The 22,388-nt window shown below is 51.4% G+C and overlaps 1 protein-coding gene across 1 annotated transcript in view; it reads left to right on the top strand.

Annotated features, from left to right (window-relative positions):
- The window catches only part of LOC136635464 (N-acetyllactosaminide alpha-1,3-galactosyltransferase-like), a 28,083-nt gene extending 8,704 nt beyond the window's left edge, over nucleotides 1-19,379 (top strand). Inside the window, exons 2-8 of the mRNA XM_066610611.1 lie at nucleotides 9,369-9,458; nucleotides 10,779-10,871; nucleotides 11,696-11,728; nucleotides 12,797-12,865; nucleotides 13,700-13,759; nucleotides 17,086-17,223; nucleotides 18,251-19,379. Coding sequence (XP_066466708.1) covers nucleotides 10,780-10,871; nucleotides 11,696-11,728; nucleotides 12,797-12,865; nucleotides 13,700-13,759; nucleotides 17,086-17,223; nucleotides 18,251-18,944 — 1,086 coding nt within the window. The 5' untranslated portion in view covers nucleotides 9,369-9,458; nucleotide 10,779 and the 3' untranslated portion in view covers nucleotides 18,945-19,379. The remainder of the gene's footprint in view (nucleotides 1-9,368; nucleotides 9,459-10,778; nucleotides 10,872-11,695; nucleotides 11,729-12,796; nucleotides 12,866-13,699; nucleotides 13,760-17,085; nucleotides 17,224-18,250) is intronic.
- Nucleotides 19,380-22,388: the final 3,009 nt, after the last annotated feature.

The following is a 22,388-nucleotide window of genomic DNA, read 5'->3' as shown; positions in this document are numbered from 1 at the left end:
AAGGAAGCGTCTGACAGACACCCCCTTTAATGTACGGAGCCCCTGCTGGAGTCTAGTCAGTTTCGTCAGTTTCGTTGCTGCATGCCTGAAGAGCAGCTAAAGTGTCAGTTTCAGTGTCAGTTTAGTGTCAGCTAAATATGTCAGTTTCGTCTAGTCACTAGACAAAACTGACATATTAACAGTTTGGAGAGACAGGGCTCGGGATCTACTCATTTTGCCTTGCGATCTACGGGTAGATCGCGATCCACCTATTGAGCACCCCTGCTCTAGCCCCTCCAGCACCAGCTCAAGCCAAAGGTGCTTCCTGCACCTCCCAGAGACCCACCAGGTGCCTCTAAGAGCACACCACAAGAAACCTGCAACCTGTTTACAAAGCCCGGGTGCCGTGTTGGGTGGTGTGATGGGAGATACAGGATTGTAAGAACAGCCCTGGGAGAAAAGACGCCACTGGGGTTCTATTGGTCCCCAGTGCTCCCTTGGCAGTCATTGCCCCCCTCTTAACTGGGGGGGGCAGCAGGGTGGCACAGGGCCCACCTACGCAGCTGCCCCTCCCAAGACTTGCATCGCTGGTGCGCTCTCTGTGCCGACTCCTTCGGAGCCAGGCAGAGCCAGGCAGGCTTGTTTGCTCCCATCCACGTGTCTGCGGCCACTTCTGTTTGCTTTGGCTCCACGACCGGCTGGTTGAAGATGCCGCCATCTGCAGCACTGGGGCTTTTGTCTGCCCACTTTGGTGGCATCAGGCCCAGGTTTGGGGGGGCTGTAGCCCTACCGGAAGCGGCTACTGCCAGGGACTGAGCCTGGGTCCCTTCTGCATGCAAAGACGGGTGCTACCCATTGAGACACACAACCCCTCTCTACAAAGCTGGCAAGAAGAGACTTTTGACATGCAAAATATATATGAATAGTAAACCAAGGGATGTGTGTTCCTTCTGAGTGAGCAGGCCAGGGATCCTGGCCAGCTGCCCTGGGTTTGCCCACTGTGGAAATTCTTAATCACTGAGTTGCCTCCACGTCAGGGGTTGGGTGGGCTTGGAGAAGGGAGCGGCTGGCTTTGGGCCTGGCTGGAAGGCCTCTGACCTCCACATCCTGGTTCCTAACCCCCCACAGTTGGGAGTTAGCTACAGTCCTTCTGTAGAGACACAATGGATACCGCGCTCTTCGCATGCTCAGGTGCTGGTCACTGGGGGTCTGCAGAGCAGATGGTTATAGTGCTGTGTTGGCTGCCAGCTTGTTTCTGGGGTTGATTCTCAGGGGGTTTCGCGTCCTCGACATCCTGAGGTCAGGGAGCACCCAGACCCCCCACCTTCCGTGGACATCTGCCCATGCTGGAGAGCTACGTTGCAGGCTCCCTGCCACCCGTGGCAGAGGAAGACCGCTGGCTGTAGGAAATTGGTGTGCCCCTCTGGGGATGTTCGCCTCTTGTAGGTTTCAGCAGACTGGGGTCAGTTTCTGTGCCAGGCACCTGGACAGTGGACCATCCAGTGCTGGGGGAAGGCGGTCTGGCAAAATTTTGGGGGGTGAGCAAATACAAGTGGTGATTGGCTCCCCCCCCCCAAGATGAGAATGGAATGCTGCCTGGAAAGCCCGCCCCCCTTGCAGAAATCTGCTGGGTGCAACTCAAGACACCAAGCGGTGCCCCCTTTGCCACCCGGAGAGCGCCCCAAACACCCCACCCCGACTCTGGAGCTGCAAGGGACAGCTCCCCCTCCAGCTCTTCCCCCCCATTTGCAGACAGGGTGCGAGCAAAACAAGGACCGGTGGCAGGAGGGGAGAGGAGTGGAGACACACCAGGGCGACGCCTCTGGCCCCTGCTGCCCCCACCAGCCCCGATCCCAAGCCAGGACCCTCTCCCTCACCTCCCCATCTGCAGAGTGCTGGACCGGGAGGAATTCCACGCGTAAGCAGATGCGGAGGCGAGAGAAAGCGCTGGAAGGGGCTCCCTTTCAGGCCAGTCCTGCCCGCTCAGCAAAACCCCCACCCGGCAGGGTGCAGCGCTCCTGGTCTGCCCGGACAGCCCAGGCTCTGACCAGAGGTGCCCAGCCAAGCTCTCCACGGTAGGTGCCCAGAGCAGTCAGAGATGCTTTCAGTGCATGGAAAAGTCTGGGCTTTGGACTACCCCTTCTCCTGAGCTGCTTTGCTGGGCATCACTGCAAAGTAGCTCCACAGGGCAATTGCCAGCACAAGCCAAGGCATGTCTACTCAGAAGTAAGCCTCACTATGTTCAACAAGGCTTACTCCATTCCAGGAAAGTGTGCATAGGATTGCAGCCTCCGTCACCTTCTAGCAAGCACTTGCACGTCCCTGGCAAGCACAATGTATGTAACTGGGCTGTTTTTGGAGGGTGTGTGTGTGTGCGTGTGTGTTTCAAATGCATTTCCCTCCAACTCTCGCCACCCCCAGGGTTCCCCCCCCCATTTCTAGAGGTGTTTGAAAATGGTGTTGTTTACTATACTCCAGAGTCTGCCCATTGTGTTCAGGAAGACCCGGGCCAGCGCTTCCCAAACTGTGGGTCAGGACCTGATTTTGGGGTGGGTCGTGAAACTGACAAGCCAAATAGCGGACAAGGAAAATGTATTGAGCCTTATGGAAACCAAAATGGAGAACCATGTGCACATTTACTCATGAGTAGGCAGACTTGCCTTGGTCCACTGCAAAGGGGAATGCAAGGCCAGCAGAATGGTCTTGATCCAATGAATGTAGAGCTCAAAAAATGCTCCAGGAGGCGGTTCCTCCGCCCCCACCCAACACACAATAGTAAAAATAATAAGAGCAGAGGGCTGAGCAACTTGTAAAGTGAATTTTTTTAAAGTCTTGTAAGGCTAGGTGGGTCCTGAAAGAGTGTCATTTTGGAAAGTGAGTCCTGGTGCTAAAAAAGTTTGGGAACCACTGACTTAGGCTGACTTTCTTACTCACTGGAAACAAACACACACCTCTACCCATTCCTTTCTCCTCTACCCCAAAAGAGAGAGACAGTGGGAAGAGGCTATGGGGTGTGTGTGTGTGTGTGTGTGTGTGTGTGTGTGTGCACCTTGGGATCTTGAGTTGGTGTGTCAAGAAAATTAGTGCTTGCTTCCAGTAGGAAATATTTATGAGTTGGAGGAAGTGGCTGTCCTAAGGGGGTACTTGAGCTTCCTCCTTGCCGTTCCCAATTCATGATTTTGGAAACGTGCCCAAAGGCTTCTGGTCGCTGTTTTGCCAGCACACTGACTGTGGCGACCAGGCTGCTTGCGCTGGATAACAGATGGGTGCAGCTGCTGTGGACTGTGTTCTGGCTGATAAAAGCAGTTGCGCTTTTGAAGGGGCCACATGGATTCTCGGGCAGGCGGTCCAGGTTTGGTGGTAACGGGTGGCTTAATTTCAGCTCTTGCTGGGGGTCTCTGTTAGATGCGGAGGCCGGTGGAAGGACTTTGCGAGAAGCTTTCCGGAGACCAAGCAAAGTGTGGTGATGGGCTGCCACTTCCTTAATGACCAGGGAACAAGTGGGAGGCCTTGACTGGCACGTTAGCCCCGAAAGGGTCTCTCTGGGGGGTCCTTTTCTTTTCGGAGGAGAATCTCTGTTGAGAGTACAGAGGCCCTGTGGGTATGTTGGCCAACCACACCAAGGGGGGGCGTGTCTCCTCTCGGAGGGTCCCTCAAAGTCCACATGCTCATTTGTACCTTCATTATACTTGCATCGGTGTTCAATCCCAAAAGCCACGCTATAGAGGGTGTTTGTTTTTGGGTGCCCTGCATAGTGGTAACTCCAGTCTGTGGGTTTGAAATAAGGATCTGTCACAGTCTCTCTCGGTTTGCTGTTCGGTCAGGAGAACATCAAGAAAGGGGATCGGTGGATTCTCTGCTTGGGTGTGCCACGCAAGTCTGATACCCAGGTAGGAAGCATTGATAACTTCCTGAAAGTATTCCAACACCCCTTGGCCACCACTCCAGATTATTGACTTATTTTTTCACATTTTTATACTGCCCTTTCTCCAAGGGGCAAAGATGGTTCCTCCCCTCCTTTGGCCCTCGCGACAACCCTGTGAGGCTGAGAGAGTGACAGGCCCAAGATCACCCAGGGAGCTTCATGACGTGAGTGGGAGTTCAAACCTGAATCTTCCAGGTCTGACACCTCCAGCATACGGCTGTAAGCCCAGCAGATGAGGGTCTGTGTTGGCTGCTGTAAGAATGGCTTCTTCAGGGTTGCCCCAGCATAAGGCGGAGCTGTGTGGGAGCTCGGCACGATGCCTCGATTTGGCCCACATCCTGCGTTAAAGGTGGTGCTGTTCTCAAGTGGGCGTCACGGTGGCCAAGGTGGCAATAACTTCTCCCGGTCATTCATTGGAAATCCTGCTGCTAAACTCATTTAGAGCAGGATGGGTCATTGTTCTGGGAATCTTGGAGTTCAGTGATCTGGCCTCGGACGCCAACAGGCACGCTGCTATTGGACGGAGGTTGTACGTTGATTTGGGGGTCTCTGCACTCAGTAGAAAACCCTCTGTGTCTTCAATGTCCAGTGGGACTTCCTGGAGCACTAAACGCCTTCGCTCTTGAAACAGACCGGAGAGAATGTTTCTGAGACAGGATTGCTGTCTGTTGTGGGTGTCCCAAATTTACACACAAAGTTGCCCCTAGGCTGCCCTTCTCTGGGAGTGCCAAGTGAGAGCAGCCTGTGAGATTGGCTCCCTGCCCCAAGATTTCCCTGCCTCTCTGGTAGACCAAAGGGCGTTCCGCTAACCCCTGCCAAGACTGAACAAAGGGACGAAGGCTTGGTGTGGGCCTGCATGCCATTGTCCCCTCCCCTGGAGACCTGGCACAAAACGGGGCAAGAATGTTCTCATCTTTGTAAACAGCACATCTTGACTGCGCATAGTTTCCAGATGCTGCTGGCTTCAGCCTCTCCTGTGTTGTTAATGCGAGACCGAGCAGCCAAACTCTGAGAGGCGGCCAGCACTTGTCAGTAAAGTTGGCTTGTCCACTCACTGAATAAAATCCTTCGCTCGAAGTCTCAAAGGAACAAGCCCCCAAAGAAAGCGTGAAAAACCTGCAATAGGGGCAGAGAGAGAGAGAGAGAGAGGTGTGTGCAACCAAATCCTGTTTACTCCAGAGTTGCACTGTGTTTCCTGAGGCTCCACCCCAGGGTCACAGCCTCTGCCCATCTGGGTAGTCCCAAAAATCCAAACTTCATGGGGCTTTTGGAAATCTGTGTTTCCTGTTCTTCAGTAACCAGACTGCAGACCGTGCCCAGGGCCAGTCCATCTATGTGGCCAACTGAAGCAGGCAGCAGATTGGCGAGGGGCGCTCCCTCTTCCTTCCGCTCCCAGCACTGGAAAAGGCTGAGGGGGCCAGAGAGGAAGTGCAGAGGGGAGGAGGATGCTGACTAGAACACGGGAGTAGGAGCAAAGGCCAGTACATCATTTCCGAGTGGTGAAGACCAGAAGTGATTGTGAGGAGCTCCAGAAGGATCTCTCCAGACTGGCAGAATGGGCAGCAAAATGGCAGATGCGCTTCAATGTCAGTAAGTGTAAAGTCAAGCACATTGGGGCAAAAAATCAAAACTTTAGATATAGGCTGATGGGTTCTGAGCTGTCTGTGACAGATCAGGAGAGAGATCTTGGGGTGGTGGTGGACAGGTCGATGAAAGTGTCGACCCAATGTGCGGCGGCAGTGAAGAAGGCCAATTCTATGCTTGGGATCATTAGGAAGGGTATTGAGAACAAAACAGCTAGTATTATAATGCCGTTGTACAAATCGATGGTAAGGCCACACCTGGAGTATTGTGTCCAGTTCTGGTCGCCGCATCTCAAAAAAGACATAGTGGAAATGGAAAAGGTGCAAAAGAGAGCGACTAAGATGATTACGGGGCTGGGGCACCTTCCTTATGAGGAAAGGCTACGGCGTTTGGGCCTCTTATACCCTCGGCTGGATTGGGGTTGTGACCAGCACAAAGGGAGCGTTTCTAAAGCTTCCTCTCCCCCACTTCCAGGTCTGCAATGAGCTCACCGTTATGCCACCTTGTTTCAAAACCAGCCCAGAAACAAATGGCTTGCAGCACCTCCGGGCCATGGACCTGATTGGGATTGGGTTCCTGTGTGGTTTCTGTGGTTACCGTTGAAGTCCACCTGAAACCAGACAGTGATGCATATAATGTCTCCTCTGGCCTGGCCTGGAGGGTACAAGGCAGGCTAAAAATATTTTGAATAGATAAATAAGAAGCAGAGACTAACCGCTGTGTGAGCCAGGAAGTGCCACCCACACTGTTCTGTGCCTGGTTTCTACGGATGTGCCCATGAAGTCTTGCTGTGTGCAATTTCTCACATTGACTAGGGGAAGAGCAATGCCAGGCAAGATTTGTGCCTCCCTTCCCCCCGCCCCCATTATATGTATAAGATTGGAAACTTCTTAGTGATTGGAGGATGTGAAATTGGCAGGCCGGTCAGTTTCATGGAGGGCTGTGTATAGCTGAGTTGTCACACCAGTTTGGAACCTCCACCATCAGCAGCAGTCTACCCCTAAGAGCCAACCACATTGGAAGTTTAGGTGAGAGAGAAGCTTGCCCTGCTTGTCATGTCTTGGAAGAATCAGCTTTTGAAAGCGGTCGGGCGGTTTTGTTCTGAAGGTGACCTGCTGCAGGAGCTCCTGCCGGGAGAAAGTTTGTAGCTGATTTTCATGACGTTAAGGTGACTTGCTTATCTTATTTGCACGCTGCAAATGTGCAAACGAAAACTGTTTTTAAGCTATCTGGGTTTTTTTGTTCTGCCACGGAAACTGAAGTTGGGTGCACTTGAACGCTCAGAGGTTTGGCATTGAGGAAGATAATGCAAATGCGATGCTTTTTTTCCTTTCATTTTTGATGTCTTTGGTCCGTCCCCATCCCCCCCCCCCCGGGAAATATTTTGGTTTATGTAGCAATAAGGGAGACTAAAACAGCCAATTTTTCAACTGTAGCTATATCTACCTCAAGGCACAAGGCCAGGCAGATTGAACTGGTCAGTTGGCAACCTTAGTCTGATCTCAAACAGGTAAAAATGAATACCCCAGAGGTAACTTTAGAGGATGTGTGAATAGATTTGGGGAGATGGGATCGAGATTTGATTTACTAGTTCTTGTGGCAAAGGGATACAATTTAAGGTTTCGGATACTTCACGTCTTGTCTTACAAGACTTGGTGGAAATCAGAAAATGTGTTTGTGGAACAATTCAGCACCTTTCTGTATGAGCCTCTCTTGGCACCACTGAGGCACTGCTGAAGGCAGAACGGTAGCTGTGGTTCTGCAGCACACATCTCGTGCTCCATCCCTTTTAAAATCCCACCAAGCTTTTCCCCACTGCAGAGACTTTGAAAAGGAATTGTCCAGGAAGGGAGGAGGGGGCAGAGATCCTACTACTTGCTGGTTGAGTTTTAGATCTTTAAGAACATAAGAGCCCTGCTGGATCAGGCCAAAGGCCCATCTAGTCCAACTTCCTGCATCTCACAGTGGCCCACCAAATGCCCCAGGGAGCCCTCAAGTCAACAAGACGCCTGCATCCTGGCATTCCTCCCTTGCATCTGGCATTCTGAGGTAGGCTATTTTTAAAACCAGGAGGTTGCACCTACCCATCGTGGCTTGTGATCTGTGATAGACTTTTCCTCCAGAAACGGGTCCAATCTCCTTTTAAAAGCATCTAGGCCAAGCACAATCACAACATCCTGTGGTGAGGAGATCCACAGATTAATTACATGCTAGGAAAGAAACTTTTTCTTTCTTTGACTTCAAGTTGATCTAAGCTCATCCTGTAGTCATTGCACTGAAAGAAAGGTGCAGAAATATGTCTCTTTCTCAGTGCCTAGAACCATGACGGAGGCAGTGAGCAGGGGCTTGGCTCTGAGAGACCCCCAGGCAGGTGGGCGGTGATATGCTTTCCCAGCTTTAAGGCTCAGAGCAATTCTTGTGCCTTTCTCCTGTCTTGGGGAGAAGGCAGGCTCTCTTGTGCTGAGCCTCTGGGAGGGATGTTTTTGTAGTGATGCAGCGTCTCTCAGAGGAGGAGGATTGTGTGCGGGGTAAAACAGTGGCAACCTGGAGGAGTCCTGCCAGTGACACGTTTGAGGACACCCCCCACTGAACCATGTCGGTGCCCCTAAGAATGTTCTGTGCCAAAACATCTCCCCGTTATCAGCTTTCGAGGGACTGAGTAGCATGTCACAAAATGACCCAGAGTTTGTTCCTGGATGTTGTTGTTCTATGTAGGCAAAGAGAAAAATGGCCCCAAATTTTCCTTTCTGTTGACCTGCCCTTCTTCGTTCTTTCAGAACTCGGTGCTTCTGTTGAGATTTCATGCTGGAAAATGGGTTGCATCACCACACAAAGTTCTCACTTTTGTTATTATGTGTGGAAATTAAGCCCGGGGTGCTTTTCCTGGCACAGTAAAGGGGTGGGGGAGGAAGAAGCAAAATGTCACTGACCTGAGTTTCTTCACATCAAGCCACCTTTTAGAGGCACAGGAGCAGAGCTGGGGTCAAAAGGTGACAGTCTGCCAGAGGACATTTGGGATCATTTCCAGTATTTATTTTAGATTCAAATGTATGTCTTCCACATGCAGAGCGATGTTGTTGCACTGTGTACACAGGTACAGGGCTGGTGCAAGAATGCCCCAGGCAGGGCTTTGATTTGCCTGTCACTCCTCCAGGGCTGGAATGTCACTGTGCAAGTGGAAATCCACCAAGGGATGGATTTCAGAGTTCCTTTTTCTCGGCTGCTGCTAAAGTCTCCCCAACTTTTCCCTGCTTTTTAAATGGCTTGGATGGTGTCTGTGAATTGGGGCCACTTCTGGTTTCCTAAACATTGTTGGCATAACTTAATGTGTTACGCAGAGGTGCCTCATGAAGAACAAAGGAGAGGCCCTTTTCTCCCAGACAGGCTTGCAATCTGCAGGGTGGTGTGAGAAGTATGGCACTTGGAGGGGAAGGAGACAGTGGGGCTCACGGGAAGAGCAGGCGACAGTATGCATTGCATTAGGACACAGAGAATTATTATTCATGTGCTGGCCGGAGAGTTGCCAAGTTTTTGGCAGTTGGGCTCCTGTGCCTATAATAGCACAAGAGCTGGCCTGATGGGTTGGAGAAGATGAGTGACGCCAGAATGCAACACTGAACATAGAACTGGCGTTTCCTAATTATTGTGACTCATAAGACAGAAGACGCAGAAAAGGGTCTGACCCCTTGCTGTACTGGGTGCAACTTGAAATCTACGGCCATGGAGGGTGGTGACTTGCTAGCAGTATCTAGAGAGCGGCTGTGGGAAGCAGAGCAATGGCCCGGGTGAACACATCTTTGGGGTCTGGTCCTGCCCTCCAGGGAAGTCCAGCCATCTTAAGAAGCCCGACTCAGCAAATCTCTGTTTGTTTCTCTGCCAGGGCAAGGAACTGAGTGTCGCAGCTTTGGCCTGGGGGTTCCATGATTTGATGTTGACGTCTCGGGCCACCCAAATCCTGTACAAACCAGAGGTAGGTTTCCCTTGATTTGTATGGGTTCTAGTCCACCTGTTGGGCACGGGACTTCCTGGATAGCTGTGGAACTCCTTTCCGCAGGATGTGGTCTAGATGCCTTTAAGGAAGCCTTCAGAAGCGGAGCTCTAAGTTGCATTATAGGTTCACTGTTTGAGGGTAAAGCCCTAAATTGGGTGCCCCCATGTGGCCATGAGACACTGGCACCACTTTGAAGGGCTCAGGTGGTTCCTCTGATCTCCAGGGACCTTCAGCCAGTCCAAAAGTCTGTGTCCAGCACCAAGAGTAGGTGAGCTGTGGTGCCAGGTGAGTCATCATTAAGTGCTAGGCTGTCTGCGTCTGAGGCTTCTGGGAAGACCCCTCTGGCTATTCCCCCACTCTCAGAATATGGACGTATAGCTGTTGCTATCTCTCATCTCCAGTTGGCACCCCCAGTCCTTTGCTGGCCCTAAAACAGAAGTTGGAGACAAACAATTGAAGCAGCGTTATAACGACAAGCAGCCAACAATCCCAAAACTAAACTGTTTGGAAAGAACCAAAGGGCAGCACAAAACAGACAGTAACCCACATCTGATGTTTGTTTATGGATAGGAGCATTCCCCAAACCCTGCCTTCCCCTGCATCTCAACAAAAATAAACACACACACCCCACTTTCTATTTATTGAAATGACTGCAGGAAAAAGACACAACAGAACAGCCAACAGACATCCTCTGCCAAAGCAGAACAGAGGCTGTAACAAGGAGGCCTCATCCCAGCGTGTCCTTTGCTGGCTCCATGGCAGCTGCCCTGGTGGCTCTGTCCAGCTTGCAGCCTGGGCTCTCTTCCACGCCCCATGCCTGAGTCGCAGGAGAGGCTTTTCTGCAGGTGTTGACTTGCCTGCACCCTGATGCCGCATATCCGTAGCAGGGATTTCCAACCTTTCTGGGTTTTTGCAAGTAGCTCTCCTTCCAAGACCAGGTGCTGCTTTTGCAGAACCCACCTCTGACACCAGCGATGGGAGTCTCCCCAGATTTCAAGCAAAATGGGGCCGTCTGAAAAAAGGGGGCTGGTTTTGGCACACACTGGGGGGGAGGGGGGCTGTCTGTGATCATGAAAAACAAGGCATGAGCACTGCAAGATATTTTTGGATGTTGTCGAAAGTGCCAGAGCTCTTGGGGGGGGGGGGGAATAGTTGAATTATGACTTTGGCCACGGCAGGGCTGGACTCTCGCATGAGGCCCCTTTCACGCTGACCTCATACTTAACCAGTCTCCTCTCTGTAGATGGGGGTGAAAAGCTTCTCACTGACCGTTCACCTTCCTCCTCTTTCCCCCCATAGGATGTCGATGCTGATATCCTGCGAAAAGTCTGTTCTTGGTGTCATTTGTTTCCTTGCCGTCGTATCTCTGGCTGTTTTCACATATCTGGATTGGTAAGAGATCCTCACAGTCTGGATAACCTCTCAATCGACAGCTGTTCCTCGGTGGGGAACAGGGTCCAAAAGAAGCTGTTTTATTTACATACTTAGGAGATGTTCATCCTGCCTTTTGGCCGCCAAAAGCCCCCCACACACACACACACTCTATTCGACTTGCATGCCTCAGTCTACCCAGCTGTGATATGAGGCTAATATTACTTGATCTCCAAAATGACTAGACTGGAATTGGGAATGGACCCACTGACTCAGAGATGTGACTTGCCACTCTGGGTAGCTCAGTGTTATCAATGCTAACGGCATCTGCAGGGAGGGCTTAACCCGCTCCTCCCTGGGGTGTAAAAAGGTAACACATCATGGTTGCAATAGCACTTTGCCTTTTCCTCAGTTTAGCCATAATAAGCCTTTGCCTTTAAGTCACCTGTGAATGTTTTAGGACATCAAGAACGCAGGCAGCATTACAGCTGAATACAGGTGTTCCCTTTCTCTGAAGAGTTTCAATCCAGTTGAAATACAAAGGGTAGACCCAGACCTAAAACCAAATGCTTGATTTTCAGGTATAATTTTATGGGGGAGGGGGAGCAGTGGGGGAATGTAGGGGGGGGAAAAAACCCAAACCCCTGAAATAGTCACTTCTGCCTCACTTTTTCCTTTGAAAGCATGTCTTTAACAGTCTGGAAAAGCCAAGTGAAACGTAGATCCTTTGAACTGTTTACAAGCCAAAAATCAGACCCAAAAGTTGTCAGTGTGATTCAGTGTTATGTTGCCTGGCTGTGGCTCTGGGGACAAATGGGTATCATCTTGTTCTTTTTTTCCAACAGGGATAAAAGAACATTTATGTGGATGTACGACAGGTAAGCAAACCCCACATCTCTTGTGGTTTGACCTGCTCTTTTGTCTTCTGTAGTGATCGGGCATCATTTTATCCTGTCCAGGAGATGCCACAGTTTGGCCTTTGGGGTGCAACTTTCCCTTGCGCAGAAATTCAATTCCCCCCTCCCAATTTGTTTTATTTTGGTGTTGCTCCTGTGAAGAGAGAGTCGGGGACCCCACATTTTTTTTTCTCCATGTGGAGGAAAAATACTGGAATGTGCTTTTATTTCCTTTAGAGTCTGTGTAGACAAGTAACAGGAAGAGAAAGGGTGAAGCAACCCCTTTTGATTACAGCCTGCCAAGATGATTTTTAAAAAATTTTAAAAAAAGAAATTGGGTAATAGAATTGCTAAATTCCACGGCTTGAACTTGGGCAACCCAGCCTCATCCTGACACCCAAGAGGATTGACCCTGGGCTGGGGCCATCCTCACAGAGCCATGCGCTGATGTCAAAGGAGTCGGTGTGCAACACGAAACCTGCATCGCTCTCACTTCCCCCAGTGAGGCTGTGAACTCCCTCACTCTTCCGTTCCTTGCGAGTCATGCACCTAGCCCAAAATTTCTGCTTTGTGGTCTGCGGGCCGAACGACACTCTGTGTTTGGAGTTTCAGCGTAACGTTCTTGTCAAGACATTCAGGTTGGAAGGATTCATTCTGATCGGGACTGTGGCACTGGGAAGCAGCCAGTCCATTCTCCCTCCTCCCAATGCTGTTGCCTAGCTGAGCACAGAGGGGAATGCTTAGGCGCACCTTGTGGAGCTAAGATTGACTTCTGGCCCTGAAAATGTTAGCAGATATTAAAGTTAGGTGCAAAAAGTCACAGTCCTCTCTACAGACACGTTTGAACAATGTGGGGATATTAAGCTGTCTTCTGCCAGGTCAGATCACTGGTCCACCTTGCAGGGACTGGTGGCAGCTCCCCAGGTTTGGGGCAGAGACTGATTCTCGGGCACCGAAGCTGGGACCTTTGGCATGTAAAGCAGGTGCAAATCTAGTTCCTGCCGTCACTTCTAAGCTCTTTAAACATGTGTGGTTTTACTCTCCTTGCAGGAGCATGAAGGCTGATTTGAAAAACCAAACAGAGCTGTGGTTTGGTATACCCCAGTGGCTCAATTCACGGTAAGAAAAAGTGTGGTGAGGGAAACAAAAGCCCACAGGCCTGGTGTGGTGCAACTGCCAGCTTCAAGGGGAAGGCAGGGTAGTCTTACTACCTAATTCCATGTTCTGGAACTGAACAGGCAATTCCAGCAGTGAGCCATGGGTTCCCCTGGCTTACCTAGCTAAACGGAAGCTTCCAAGGTTGTTAAACCACAGTTTCCGGTGACGTTCCAACTGGGAAACTGTGGCTCAGGCATGCCTTACAGGGTCCAACCCTATCCGACTTTCCAGCACCAATGCAGCTGCAATACAGCTGCAAATGTTTAAATGTTCCTGTGCCTTGAGGAGGCCTTTGTGACTCCCCCCCCCCCCCCCACTGCAGGATGCTGTGGTGGCATGGGAAGTTGGATAGGCTTGGGCCCACAAACCGATAAATCCAAGTGAGTTTTGTGTCTTGACTTGTAGGGAGCCTTTAAGTCATAGTTTCCTTGTTGAGATGGCACAGGAAACTGTGATTTAAACAAACTTGGAAGCTTCACATTTAGCCAGAGGGGGAGAGGAAGGTCACGCTCTGTTCCCAGTTGGGCCAGAAACATTATACCTGGAGTGGGTTGCAGTGTTACCGGCCACCCCGTTTGGTGCTCAGAGGTGCTTTTCCTTGTGGCTTCAAGGGTTCTGGCATTCAGTTTTGGTGTGAAAATTAAGACCAGGGTGGGAATGTTAATTAAGACATGGCAAGGGGCAGGGGAGAGGAGGAGGAGGAAATCAAATTCATCACTGCCAAGAAACAGGAAATGTGGGGGCAAGAGGCTTTTGGCTGCCTCACAGTTTCAATGTCTTCTTCCTTCCTTCTAGATTTGAATACGCGAATAAAGAACCAAGGGGGGTCTTGCTAACCAATTGGTTTGACCCAAGGTAAGGAAGGAAGTACTTGCAATGCGAGAGAAGGGGGGTTTCAGGGTCATTGTTTTCTCTGCTTCCTCACCTGCAACGCGGGAATTAACCCAGCCTACCTGACAAGGTGTTGTAATCAATGTTGAAACAAGGAGGTGAATCCATTTGGGGGTCACTTTGGCCAGAATGACACATGCTGAGCCATCTGCAGCGAGAAGGGCAGACTGCACTCCTGTGGGTGGGTTCAGGAAGCCCACACCTGGCAACTGGGGGGGATAAACTTACCTTTGCACCTGGGGACTCCGTTCCTAACTATTGCTGTTAAAGAGCTGTTGATAGATCTAAGGTGTGACCACTGCAGCACCCTGAGGCAGTGAGTTCCAGAGGTGAATTCTAGACTGTGAGAAGGTATGTTTTCATGGATCTGCCCTAAACCTCCAGCAGCACAAGGGTGATTTGTTAGAGTGTTTTGAAGTCTGCGTGGTCATGAAGGAAAGGAGAAGGAACTGGCTACTTTGCTTGCTCTCGGGGTGGGACGTAGCTCATGGTAGATTCCCTGCTTTGCCTGCATTAGATGCCAGAGTCATCTCCTGGCAGCCTCTGCAGAGAGACCCGGGAAAGACCTCTGAGACCTGGGGAAGCTGCTTCCAGTCCGTGTCTGGCAGTGCTGAGCACTTTGGACAAAGGTCCTGACTCTTTACACAGCAGCATCATATATCCCTGCTACATACATCGGTATCATTGACCCCCCCAGCCCCCCTCCCCCGTTAGGCAGGGTTGCAGCTTGCAGAAATCCAGCTTATCTTGGGACACACACAAAATCCCCAACGAACCCAGCAGCCTGCAAAGGCGGCCAGGGGTCTCTGAGCAACTCAGCAATGCAATTTCCCCATAATGGGGGGGGGGGCCTGGTTTGAAATTCCAGCCCAGTGTGTGCAGTGCTTCTCTTGACTCCCCAGCCAAGAGGAAGTTCTGGTCTTGAACCGCACAAAAAAAAAGCACGTTTTAATCATATGATGTAGTTTTTTGACACAATAGTTTCTTAAGGGACTATGAACAAGCCCTGGTGGATTAGGTCAAAGGTTTGTCCAGCCCAGCTTTCTCTGTCCAGCTAGATGTTTCTGAAAGCTTGCAAGGCACCCTTCCAAGAAATGGCCATCTCCTCCTTTCCCCCCAGCACCCATGCAGGGTTCTTTCCCATTCCTCTTAGGAGGTGGCAGGAATTCATCTTTGAATTGTCTGCAGACTGCTATTCTACCATGGAGCTAGGGATCCTTCCTGCATTCTCTGTGCATGCTTCCTGACACCGAGCGGAGCCCTTGATTCCTCCAAACCCAGTGCTGTCCTGCCTAGCAGGTGACAGGCAAGGGTTCCCCTTTGCTACAGCATGAAGGGAGCTTTGGAGACCTGCTGCCTGGTTCCCAGCTCTGGAGGGAAGCTGGGTTCGCATGCTCTTCCCCAGAGCATGTGGGAAGTGTGCCACTGAGTCCCAAGGCCTCCCACAAGCAAGTTTCGCTGTGGGGAACAAGTCTGAAATGAGCAGAAGTTAGTAAAAAGGGAGGCACAAGGGGCTCGGATGTCTCCTCGCTAAAAGCACCAGGGCAGGACCTCTGCTTTTAAGAAGGAAGAACAACTTGTCCTGAGAGAAATGCATGCGTAGAAATCTTTCCAATGGCAGCTGGCAGAAGGTGTGGCTGCATTTGGGGATCCAGGACAAACCCCCCCCCCATTGTCTTATCCAAAGAGCAAGTGCTCCAAAATGAGCGCATCTTGAGCAGTGCTGCCCTTCCAAGAGGGAGGGGCAGGCGAGCTGTGCAAGCCACTGGGTCCAGGCCAGCCGTTGTGCATTTCAGGGCAGAGAGCCTCAAGTGTGTCTTCAGCTTCCCTTGGAAAACAAGCAGGCTTAAAATAGCCTGCTCAAATTAAGTTGCAGGCCAGGAGTGCTGGGAGGACGCGCTGCGCTCTGCTTAGAGAACAAGCCAAGGAACCGAAGGGAGGATGCTTGGGAACATCTGGCTCCCATTAGCGCCTGGGAAGTGCTCACTGCTCTCAGTCTGTGGAGTCGGGCAGCTGCGCCCAGGGCCTTGACTCCGCCAAAGGCCTTCCATAGGCCCATCTGAATCCCACCCTCCCCATCCCCTGCGCTGGGTGGGGGAGCTGCAGGGAGATGGGGGCTGAAGTGGCCCCTGGGAATCTTTGCTCTTGGAATCCTTAAATCCTTGGCCCAGCTGTTTGTGGCTGGGTTTCAGCTTCTTAGAAGGGCGAGAGCTGCTGTTGTTGGCATGGCCAAGACCGAAGAAACTGGGAAGGGGGCGCAGGAGGGGCATTTATCGAACCCACCAGCCCTGCCCACTTTTCGCAGCCACCCCAAGCATCACAGTTATGGTGGTCCCAAAGGCAGCAAGTGTCCACCCTTGCAATTTCCTGCAAGTCCCTTGGGGATGATGCAACATATTCACATGACATTTGGGTGGCTGAAAATGACCCTGGGGACAATGTCCCCGGCCACTGGGTGTGCTTCTTGAGTCAGAGGCAGGGATGCGCTTGCCTCTCCCGCCTCCTGGTGGCGGAAAGTGTGCCGGGCTTTGTACTGTAGTCAGGGCTTGCTTCTTCCGGGGGCGTCAGAATGCCCTGCCAGAGTCCTGGCCCCCTTGCCCATTCCCCGATGGGCGCTCCTCAGTGACAGCTTCTTCACTTTGGCGTCTGCAGAGCCTGTGGTCTGAAGCTGCAGGGAGGTACATTGAGGCTGCGCATGGGAAAGAATTTCCTCACTGCCAGGACTGACCAGCAGTGGACCAGTTTCAATCAGGCTGTTTTTTTGCATTGGCTTTAATCCAAAGTAATTTGGATGGGATGCTGATTGAGATGCTGAAAGGGCCGGTCTCTGCAAGAGGAAAGCGAATCCTCCTTCTACAAGTTGGTGGGGATTTCCCCCTTTGAATCCAATGGTTTCTGGAGCCCCACCTGGCAGACAAGCCTAGACACTTTTGGAGGGACCCCCTATTAGGTCTGAAATGAAGCCACACACACAGTCTTTCACCGCCATCTACTGGGAATGGGGAGGACTGCACCCTAGGAACACGTCAGAGTGGCCAGCTCAGCCCTGTCCTTCTCCCCACAAACATGCCAGGGAGGTTTAGGCTGGGGAGAGCAACTAGCCCAAGGTTAGCCAGTGAGCTTCGTTGCCAAGGGGCAATCTGAACAGGCTTGTAGCCGGGCACTCTAATGCATTATCTCTCGTGTAGCTGTTCAGGGGTGGGGGGGAAAGGAGGTTGCCCAACACATTTTCCTGCTAGATTGTAGTGCATGTTTCACAGGCAGGCTGACACATTTTCGATTCTTTCCAGGGGAAGAACAGATGTGCCGACCTTGACCCCTTGGTCAGCCCCCATCATATGGGATGGGACGTTCCGGACAGAAGTCTTGGACACCTACTACCATGACCGCAAACTCACCATCGGCCTGACGGTGTTTGCTGTGGGGAGGTGAGTGCAAATTGCAAACTGTGCAGAGTCAGCCCTCCGCTTCTCAGAAGCTTTGAGCATCGCGCTGTCTAACTTTTCCCTCAGCCCTTCCCACCCTGGGAGAGAGCTTATCGTGTGCTGCAAGAAACGGAAGTGGGGGGAAAAATCTGGGGGGGGGGGCTTGAGACTCTTGTTCTCTGCAGGGAGGGGGACATTTCACCCCAGGATGAATAGGGGTGCTGTTTTCATGTCCACTGCACGGGTGCAATAGTAGGAAAGGGGGGTGCCTCTCTTTCCTGCTTGTGGGCTACCCAGAGGCTGCTGTGGGAAGGCAATCATCCCAGCAGGGTAGGGGCCAAGCTGCTTCTACCTCCCTGCTACTGTCATTCAGACACTGCCTCTTTCCCAAATGACACAGAGACTTGTGGTGTTGTGAAGGCCACTTTGTTTAAATAAAAGAGAGAGAGAGAGAGAGAGAACCTAGTGGTCTTTTTTTTTTTTGGATCTCGGTCCTGGATTGGGAGGTGAACTCTGGAAGAACATAAGCGAAGCCCTGCTGGATCAGGCAAGAGGAGCCCTTCTAGCCTGGCAGTCTGTCTCCCATAATGGCTCACCAATTGTGGAAGTCCCCCAAGCAGGAGACGAAGGTATTCTCGTCTCCTGCTGCTGCTCCCTTGCCAAAGCCCCATCTAGCCCAGCTGTCTCACAGCAGCCCACCAGATGCCTTAGGGAGCACACATGGCAACAAGAGAGCTGCATTCTGGTGCCACCCCTTTGCGTCTGGCACTGAGAGATGGGCCACTTCTAGAACCAAGAGGTTGCACATGTCCTTCATGGCTTGTAACCTGTGATGGGATTTTTCCTCCAGAAATCTGTCCAATCCCCCTTTTTAGAGCCATCTAAGCTTGTGGCCATCGCCACATCTTGTGGCAAGGAATTCCACAGACTCATCATGGAGCTGAGTGAAGGAGGACCTCCTTTTCTGCCCTAAATCTCCCACCTGTGACCTTCTCCGACAGCTCTGGCATCTTTTTCCCTTCCTCCCCAGATATCTGGACAAATACTTGAAGAACTTCCTGAACTCCGCCAACATCTTCTTCATGCCCGGCTACAACGTCATCTTCTACATCATGGTGGACGACCTCTCCAAAGTGCCCCTGATCGAGCTGGGGCTCCATCGGACGCTGAAGGTGTTCCAGGTGAACAAGGAGCAGCGCTGGCAGGACATCAGCATGATGAGGATGAAGACGATTGGGGACCTCATCGAGAGTCACATCCGCCACGAGGTGGATTTTGTCTTCTGCATGGATGTCGACCAGGTCTTCCAGAACAGCTATGGGGTGGAGACGCTGGATGAGTCCGTCGCGCAGCTCCAGGCCTGGTTTTACAAGGCCGACAAGAACACCTTCACCTACGAGAGGCGCCCCGAATCAGCCGCCTACATCCCCTACGACGAAGGGGACTATTACTACCACGCAGCCGTGTTTGGGGGCACCCCCCTGCGCGTCCTCAACCTCACCCGGCAATGCTACAAAAACATCCAGCTGGACAAACAGCAGAACCTGGAGGCCGTCTGGCACGATGAGAGTCATTTGAACAAGTACTTCCTCCTCCACAAACCCACCAAAATCTTATCTCCTGAGTACTGCTGGGATTACAAAATTGGCTTCCCTTTCGAGGTAAGGAGCATCAAGCTGTCCTGGATGCCGAAGGCTTATGAAGAGGTGAGAAGTGGTGTGTGATTTGTCACCGTGCCGGAGAGCACACCAGAAGTGGCTTTTGTTGTCTTTGCCGCAGGCGGACGGTTTGTGTGGAAGAGAACAGGGCTTCTTGTTTTTGCTTTGCTTTGTTTTGCCAAAATCATTGAATCCAACAAATGGTTAAATTTGCCCAACTTCCCTGCAGGATATACTGCTTATTTCTTTAAATCTAGCTGAGCAAATCACGGACTCTTTCAGATTTGGGTTTTGCCTTTTCTGCTCTCAGGAAATTTATTATTATTACACCCCCAAGAGCTTGAAAACGTTTGTGGGCACCTGTGGTTGATTTAGGGCCCTTCCAGTGTGGCCAGTTGGGTGCTGGCATGTATCTTCTCTTTGCCAGGTAAGGCGGCGAACGGGAGAAAATGGAATAATCTGGAGGGGAAGAACGGGCACCGTGGTGGTGATTTGTGTGTGTGGGGGGGGGGGGAGATGGCACTATAAGGGCACAGAAGCAGCAGGGAAGCTGGTGAGATGACATGTCACGTTTGATGATGTGAGATTTGGTTTTGAAAAAAATTATGCACAGAAACTAAATATTTCTGTTAAAATCATCCTCTTGAAGTCACCGAAGCCTCAAATAATTGTTTGCATCAGGTTGAGTTGTGCTCAGTTCCCAACCCCAAGTCAGGGTCCCTGTGATTGGCGGCTGAACGAGGAGATGCAGGTAGTAGATGATGTTGCACTGTGGATCGCTAAAGGGCGGGAGAACAGGGTATATTTACTAGGCAGGGCTACTTCTGGGACATCAGTGATGCTGATGCTCCACATTGCTATTCCCACCCACTCCTGAAGATGGCTCCAGTGAGCACCCCCAGTCCCAAGTAGCTCTAGGTTAGCTCAAACTGCAAAGTTCTTGGTTCAGTCTCTGGGCATGACTGGGGTGCAAAAGGAGCTCTTTTTCTGGAGCACCCACAGCAGTGTAAATGGTTGGTAACTTCTGCCATGCAGGCAGAGAGGGAACATGGTGGGGGAGGCAGATCTAAGTCACCCCTCCCACCTTTGGTAGTTAGATCCACGATCTGTGTTGTGGTCCAGGACGTCCAGTGTCTTGCTTCTAACTTGAGAAAACTTACAGGCAAGGCATGAAGTTGACTGCACTCTCTGATCGTCCCAGCAACTTTTATTCAGAGGGTATGTGAACACTGCCTACCTTTTGTCAGTGAGTTCCATCAGTTAAATTAGAAAACGTGCGTGCATCTTTTCTTATTGGCACGACATCCCCCCCAATGCAATGCAATGCATGAGGCTGCCAAGTCCTCATGCAGCCCCAATGCAATCCCCCCCAATGCAATCCCCCCAATGCAATGCAATGCATGAGGCTGCCAAGTCCTCATGCAGATGCCCTCTTTCCCACCCCTCCTGCCAACAAGAGAGAAAAGGGCAGAGTGAACATTGAGGGTTGTGAAATGCAGAAACGCACACACTCCCCAAGTCTCTTTGATGTGATGATTTTGTTAATTTATTCTGCTGTAAATATCTCTTGGATAATAAAAACCAAAGTCTTTTTATCAGAGTTGTGTGTGTTTTGCTGCGCTTGTGTTCTGACCAGGTTCGGGGGTGCCAAGGAGTGTAACTTGGGCCGGCATTCCTGCCTGGCTGTTTTCACAGATGAGTTCCTCTGGGATCAGGACCGTGGCGCACAGGGATGGTAGGGAGAGGCATTCCTTTCCATCCTGACTTGATTCATGAATTTCATGTTCATGCTGAGATCTGCATTTCTCTCTTTCATCTGCCTTTTGGAATGAAAAGCCTTTTCTTTCTTGCATGTGTGCCCTGCCCTTCCGCCAAGGAGCTCCAAAGGGTGCTCTTTCTCCTCCACTTCTTGCAACAAGCCTGTGAGGTACTTTCGTATGTATGCGAGAGGGTGACTGACCCAGAGTCACCCGAGAAGCTCCAGGTTGGAGGGGAAATTGAAACCAGTTCTCTTGAACCACGCTGGCTCCTAAATCGGATATGCTGGCCCCCTTCCAAACTTATTGTCTGAGATGTTGAAAGATTGTTAAGTTCAACACTTGCAGCCAGGCACACCTCAGCCTCATTGGAGGCTGTTTGTCATCCAGCAAGCTCACCGGGCCTTCCCACGGTGGGGGGGGGGGTGATGCAAGAGGGTGCCTTGGGAAGGCACGTCACCCAAGGTCCCACACATCTCCATCTGGCACTGCCTATGCTTATCCCCCTGCAGGGCACCCCTGTCACCATCCTGTTGAAAGATCTGGTGAAGGAGACCTCGTGATTCTCCCCTTGGCCTTCGCGTGTTTAACCGAACTCTACAAAACGCAGCCAAAGCAAAGAGCTTTTCCCTCCCGAATCTTGCAATAATCAAGCAAGGAATGTGCATTCTTTGACATCACAGCAGCTGAGCCAATGGCTTTGGGAGGGAAGTCGTCTCTGCCAGTGGCAGGAGTGGGAACACTATAGATGCACAGAGGCCTCTCTAAGTAACAATTTTATTATGTTGCTACTACAAAACATTTCCCCTACACACAAGCACAACTGAAAATTGAGCTTCCTTCCGCCCCACCTCAATCTCATGTCCCTCCCTCGAGGTTATCTGAGCCCTGTTTTTTTTTTTCTTTCCAAACACTCTGCTATCTAACACTTTAAATAGAGAAGATGCAAATTGACAAGGAGAAACGGAAGAGTCGAGGAAGTCCCAGAACCTGATGGTGCCCCTGAGCAAGACTTCTCCAGGCTGGGTCCTGGTTGGTGGACTTGTGAAGCCTTTAGTAGGGCAAGACTCTAACTGAGTAAGCAGAGGACAAGCCCTGGCTGGGCCAAGCAAGCCCCCTCCCAGGGGGCCCTGGAGGCTCGGAGGGATAAACAGAGTTTCTTCGGATGGCGCTGAAGATCTGGGACAGGTTGAGATGGAAAAACCTTTGCCCTCTGCGTGCCACCAGGACCTGACATCTGAGAACATGCTGGATCAGACCAAAGTCTTCCCACCCAGCCTCCTGCCTCTTGCAGCCCACCAGGTGTGTCTGGGAGCACACAAGACGCTATCAGCCACAACCTTGCTGTGGGCGTCTCCTAAGGAAGGACATTTGTGCCACCCAGTCTGTTACATGTGACCCTGACCTCTGCAAGGAGGAAGAGCAGAAAGTCTCCCAACCGGGCATTGGCTTTTGCAGGCTCAGCCTTTTTCATCGGGTGAAACAGAACCACAACACTTTCCGAACAGGTTCGTGGGTTCGGTTTGGTCCCCCGGTTGGGAGACACCTGGTTTCCACGCGTGGTTTGGCAATGATACGTGTTTCTGTTCTTGTTCACAGCCTGTTTTGCAGGGCTGGGTAAGACCTGTTCTTCTTGTGGAGGGAGAGCAAGTGGACACAAGAAAAACAGAGGCCGAGATCTGGCACATGGCAGCCACGGTGGCTTCAGAACCCGGAGTCTGCAAATCTGGGAGAGGAAATGGAGACTGGGAGA

The sequence above is a fragment of the Tiliqua scincoides genome, chromosome 16 (assembly GCF_035046505.1).
Source record: "Tiliqua scincoides isolate rTilSci1 chromosome 16, rTilSci1.hap2, whole genome shotgun sequence".
Lineage (NCBI taxonomy): Eukaryota > Metazoa > Chordata > Lepidosauria > Squamata > Scincidae > Tiliqua > Tiliqua scincoides.
Note: the sequence above shows the minus strand (reverse complement) of the source record. Positions and strands in the feature narration are given on the sequence as shown.